Genomic DNA, 6,158 nt, shown 5'->3' on the forward strand with positions numbered 1-6,158 from the left:
TATATATTAACTTAACTTTCACTTGAATAAATCTTGACCATTGATGGAAATTTTAATTTTATAATAGTTATTGATATTTTTTTGTAACAATTGTATTTAATAAAACATTAAACTATTCACATTAATGCTATATAATATACAATTCTGATTATTAAAAAATAATTTTATACTTTTTATATTAAATACTAACATACTTTACAATTATAATAATTAAATTTTAGTACTAATTGAGATTTTAAAAAAATAGTTATTTTAAAATATATTTTACAAACAATAATAATTTAAATCTATGTTTTTATAATTTGGTTTTGTAAATACATAGTTAAATTAAAAATATTTCATAATATGCAATAAATTCAGGATATAAATTAATAAATTAATTAATAAATTATATATATATATATATATATATTAATTTACTTTTTTTAATCTAGCTATTACATATATTTCATAAACAATAATAATAATTAAAAGTAACGCATGTTGTTGATGGGTACATGAATTTTATATTAGTCGTTATTATTATCTACTCAAATTTAAATGACATAATTTTTAATAATAAATTTAATTATATTAAGTATTAACAAATATATAGTTGTTGACCAAATCATATATAACAAATTTAATTATATTAAATTGATATTTAATGATATTAAAACAATGTTTTTTAAACAAAGAATAAATTTGTTTTTAAACTCAATATTAATTACCAATATTAATATGTTACTAAATATTTTAATATATTAATTTTATTTAGAAACACACATTTAAAAAAGGTATAAAATCTAGTTTTTCATTAGAATGCACGGGTATAAAATCTAATTTTTCATTAAAATACACTTCTGAATCATGACTTACTCTAAAAGGAATCAAAACTATGAATTAACAAATTGGTATGTCATTTTGCTGACACGCTAGGGACTATCCACAAACAACCCTAAAATCAAATGTGAACCCAAATCGCTCTCGCATTCACGGTTTTCCAAAAATATATTTTGGTTTGTACTGTCTCAAACCAATTCAGTAAATTGCAACGAAAGATTTGAAGGATCTAGTTGAATTGATTGAATAGGATGAGGGTACTATAAATTCTGATATTATGTTACATTGCTACGATAAAAAAAAAAAGTTGTAACTACACTCCACAGGTCATAACTTCCACTTGCGTTTCTGCTATCCCTCCCAGGTAACACACGATACAGCCACACCTTTTCGAGTGCTTAACCAGGGGGTTTTCCTCTGCCTCTATTCCTCTTCTTAACATTTTTATTATTTAAATATACAATAATGAGTATATATTACAAAAAACTTTTAATTTTTAAGATGATTATTCTAAATTTAGTAATTTTTTTGTCTTAATCTCCCATTCCATCTGAGAAAAAAGATCATAATTAATTTTAAATTCAATAAAAAATAAACAAAAAATTATTTATGTCAAACATTAAACTCAAATAATACTTAAATGATTTAACTTAATTTTGTCAGATTAATCACTTGAAATTAGATTTAATAAATTCAATAAATTTCACTTACATCAAAAACCCCATAGTAGTATAGACTATTATAGAGAAAACTTTAAAGCTCCATTATTATTTGTGTTTTCAGTCTTCATTTATCATTTTTAATATTTTCTGTATAAGTTTTTTTAAACCAAAAAACAGATTTAAACTAATGTGACAATTTTATAATTAAAAAGTAAAAATTAAAATAAAAACACAAGTAAACCCTTAAAATTTTAATTGAAGAAAAAGTAAAATTTCAATCCTACAAAAATATGTTAGCATACACCCATTTATTTTATTTAGAAAATATGTTAATTGCATCTTTAAATAATAAACAATAAATTATAATTTTTCAACGTTTACTTTTGAAACATCAGTGTACATAGCTAAGCAATCTCTTTCTCTGTATATTCTTCGCTATTTTCTTAGCTGTCCTACAAAATTTATCACTAAAAAAAAAAGAAAGAAAAAAGGTTCTTAAAAATCCTTTCTTTTGTGCGCTGTAATGTGTTTGAGCCTTGAGGCCACCTTAAAACATTCAAACTCTCTTGGTGGCACAACAAAACAACGACACACAACAAGTAAAACCTGAGAGAGAGAGAGAGGGTAAAAGGGTATTAGATCCTTCAACCAGATCAAATTGAAAACAACAAACCCATTTCTTGGTCTAGATTTGTTAGCATTGCAGAAGAACCAGATACCCCCAAGTATTGTTATTATCATCATCATTGCATCTATCTATCTATCTATCTTCTATTCATTTTCTCTCATTGTATCTGATTTGTGTTGTTTTTTGCTAACACAAGCAATGGAGGTTGTAGAGAAGGAGAAGAAGAAGTACATCACCTCAGAGGAGCTGAAGGGTCACAACAAGGAGGGAGATTTATGGATCTCAATTCAAGGTAAGGTGTACAATGTCTCAGATTGGGTGAAGGAGCACCCTGGTGGTGATGTTCCTATCTCAAACCTTGCTGGCCAGGATGTCACTGATGCATTCATAGCATACCATCCTGGCACAGCATGGTCACACCTTGACAAATTCTTCACTGGCTACCACCTCAGTGACTTCAAGGTCTCTGAGGTGTCCAAAGACTACAGAAAGCTTGCATCTGAGTTCTCAAAATTGGGTCTTTTTGACACCAAAGGCCATGTCACTTCTTGCACCCTTGCATCTGTTGCTGTTATGTTCCTCATTGTGATGTATGGTGTGTTGAGGTGCACTAGTGTGTGGGCTCATTTGGGCTCAGGCATGCTATTAGGGTTGCTTTGGATGCAAAGTGCTTATGTGGGTCATGATTCTGGCCACTATGTGGTTATGACAAGCAATGGTTTCAACAAGGTTGCACAGATCCTCTCTGGGAACTGCTTGACTGGGATAAGCATTGCTTGGTGGAAGTGGACTCACAATGCTCACCACATTGCCTGCAACAGCCTTGATCATGACCCTGATCTGCAGCACATGCCGGTCTTCGCCGTGTCCTCGCGGTTCTTCAATTCGATAACTTCTCATTTCTATGGGAGGAAGTTGGAGTTTGATTTCATTGCAAGGTTCTTGATCTGCTACCAGCACTTCACTTTTTACCCGGTTATGTGTGTTGCCAGGGTCAACTTGTATCTGCAGACCATTCTGCTATTGTTTTCGAGGCGTAAAGTGCAGGATAGAGCCTTGAACATAATGGGGATCCTTGTGTTTTGGACTTGGTTCCCTCTTTTGGTGTCTTTCCTGCCAAATTGGCCTGAGAGGGTTATGTTTGTGCTTGCTAGCTTTGCTGTTTGTTCCATCCAGCACATTCAGTTCTGCTTGAATCACTTTGCTGCAAATGTGTATGTTGGGCTACCGAGTGGGAATGACTGGTTTGAAAAGCAGACAAGTGGGACATTGGATATCTCTTGCTCCTCTTCGATGGATTGGTTCTTCGGTGGCTTGCAGTTTCAGCTTGAGCATCATTTGTTTCCAAGGCTACCTCGGTGCCAATTGAGGAACATTTCGCCTTTGGTCAGTGACCTTTGCAAGAAGCATAATTTGCCTTATAGGAGCTTGTCATTTTGGGAGGCCAATCAGTGGACAATTAGGACCCTCAGGACTGCTGCCCTACAGGCTAGGGACTTGACAAACCCTGCCCCTAAGAATTTGTTGTGGGAAGCTGTTAATACCCATGGCTGAGGTATTTGGAGTTTATAGAGTTTAGGATTTTGTCAAGGTCTTTTTTTTTTGTTTTCTCTTGAAAAAGAAAAAAAAAAATCTCATTGTGATTTTGCTAGCCACCACTTTTCCAGTTTGGGCTTTGAATTTAACTTTTTGTTGGGTGTGGTGTAGAAATGGATGGTGATCCAGATGTTACTGCAGTTCATGTGCTTTTCATCAATACAAAATTAATATCATGTATGCCCTTTTGCCTTTTTACTTCTATTTCCTTACCTTGGCATAGGGTTTCTTAATGTCTGTAAGTTATTATACCATCCGTGTTGATCTTGTTATACCATGGTTGCATCATTACAAAATTCATAGTATACTATATGTCTTTTTGCCTTTTCACTTCTTTTACCTTCCCTTGGCGTAGGTTCTTATATTCTGAAAGTTATTATACCATGGTTGATCTTAATAAAAGATAAAAAGATTCCATCAGATTGTGTATGTGTGTATGCACTTTTTTATTCATCAGTTGTTGAGCAGAATATTTCTTCTTTTATTCTGGTTTGTTGGAGAGAGAAGATGGAATTATAGCAACACGGCAATATTGATTTTCAAGCCTTTTAGTTTGTTCCTGAAAAAACAAAAAGAAGATCAAGGAGCTCTGTTATAATGTCAATGTTATGGCTCAACACTTGTATTCCAAGTGAAGGCATCTTATGAGTCAGCAATTTTCTGGCAGTGAGGTGCCATCAGAATGAATTTGGCTTGTGCTAGAAGAATGATTCATGCCGGAAGAGATTAATCTTGTGGCAACTGGCATGGCATCAACAAAGTTAAAAAAAAATGTTGATTCTCAGCAACAGCTAGATGAATTCCACATTATTTGTGATTAAGCAAAGCTAGAGTGGATCAATTTATGTATTTGTGGCCATCAGAGTGATTGAGTGAATTTGAATTTGCTTAAGCTAGTAGATATTATTGATCTGGCACCTGCAATAGTAATGGTGGTTCTCACCTAGATAGAATGGATTAATTAATGTAATATGAGACCATCAGATTGAATTTGAATATGGCTTCTGCAACATGTTGGAAGAAGTTATTGGGAATGGAAACAGATCCTCTGCAGTTTAGAATTAAAGTCCTAATCCAATAGTTCGAAATTCCTAAGCTTCTATTTTATTTAATTATTTTATCATTAAAAAATTAATTCGATAGTGGTGATTCACAGCTAGCTAGAATGATAGGAAATTAATCTTGTGGTATCAGCAAGAGAAATGAGTGGCGATTAACAGCAAACTAGAATATTTGATGCATTCTTTTAATGACGGCTTAATTTTAAGAAGTGTCCACTTATTTTTTTTCATTTCACTAAAACGGTCTTCTTATTTTTTAATTCACTATCAGAGTTTTCTTATTTTTCCAAATTCACTTTCTGAATCTCCATAGTAAAAATTGAATGTTGACTGTTAGTTTAAAACGTTCCTATCACGTGTTCTTGCTGCCATTCAAACCAAGCATAGCGGTGGTGGTGTGCGTTTTGACAATCATAATCTCTCTTACATCACTCCTTCTCTTTTACATCAAACTCTGCAACGATGGCATCACAGACGATAGAGGCAAAAACTCGGCTTCATGGATGGTGGTGTCGTTCACCGAAAGGAAAAACTTCGGCATTGACTGGTCTATGGTGGAATCATTACCGAACTTCAAATTCAGAGTGCTACGGGGGCAAAAGGAAGGACTCAATTGCGCGGTGTGCCTGAACAAGTTTAAGGTCGCGAAGGTTCTCCGGCTATTGTCGAAATGCAAGCACGCGTTTCACGTGGAGTGTGTGGACTCGTGGTTGGACGTGCATTCTATGTGTCCTCTCTGCTGCTATTGCATGGATCCAGAGGACATTTTCTTGGTAGAGGAAGCAAAGCCTTTCCACCAAAGTCATCAACAACAGAACAACGATCAGGGATGCGTGTGTTTGAATCTGGACCTGGAGAAGCAGGGGATAGTAAAGTCTCGACAGAGGCATTTGTTCGTTTGGGGTGGGGGAAGGAGAAACAACAGAGGAGTAGCAACAGAGTCGGAGGTGGACGACGTCATTTAGAAGGTCATTAGATAGCATTAGCGCCACATTGAGAAAGAAGAATGTTTAAAATAATAGAACATTTGAGATAATTGTTAGTTATCTAATGACTGAAAAGGATAAATTGGAAATACCTCTTAAAAAATCAATTATATGCGGACACGTGACAATCAACATTTTAAGTTCAAAGTCAACATTCAATTTTTCTTTTAAGGACTCAAATAGTAAATTTGAAAAAATAGGAAGGCTATGATAGTAAATTAAAAAATAGGGAGACCGATTTAGTAAAATAAAAAAAGAGAAGGAAACTTTATTTGCAATTAAGCCTTTAATGATTGATGTATTTCATTTTTTCTGACTATTAAAAATACATTTGTTTCTTTATATTTTTTTCTTTTTAAAGACTTTTTTTTTAAATTGTCACTTGCATTTATTATTATTTTTA

At 33.3% G+C, this 6,158-nt stretch overlaps 1 protein-coding gene across 2 annotated transcripts; it reads left to right on the forward strand.

The window, feature by feature from the left end:
* Positions 1-1,041: 1,041 nt before the first annotated feature.
* Positions 1,042-3,888, forward strand: SLD1.2 (delta8-sphingolipid desaturase 1). Of its 2 annotated transcripts, none has more exons than XM_014766358.3 (2): positions 1,042-1,186; positions 2,309-3,888. In XM_014766358.3, exon 2 carries the CDS (start codon positions 2,311-2,313, stop codon positions 3,664-3,666), a length of 1,356 nt encoding a protein of 451 aa, XP_014621844.1. In that variant the 5' UTR covers positions 1,042-1,186; positions 2,309-2,310; the 3' UTR covers positions 3,667-3,888. The 2 variants fall into 2 exon arrangements, with proteins under 2 accessions (XP_014621844.1, XP_003520073.1); XM_003520025.5 differs by lacking the exon at positions 1,042-1,186 and adding an exon at positions 1,759-2,209.
* The last annotated feature ends 2,270 nt before the right edge of the window (positions 3,889-6,158 follow it).

Source organism: Glycine max, chromosome 2, assembly GCF_000004515.6.
Source record: "Glycine max cultivar Williams 82 chromosome 2, Glycine_max_v4.0, whole genome shotgun sequence".
Lineage (NCBI taxonomy): Eukaryota > Viridiplantae > Streptophyta > Magnoliopsida > Fabales > Fabaceae > Glycine > Glycine max.

Bases quoted from the DNA above. Each gene is read 5' to 3' on its own strand.
- SLD1.2 (XM_014766358.3), top strand. From the start codon at position 2,311: ATGGAGGTTGTAGAGAAGGAGAAGAAGAAGTACATCACCTCAGAGGAG.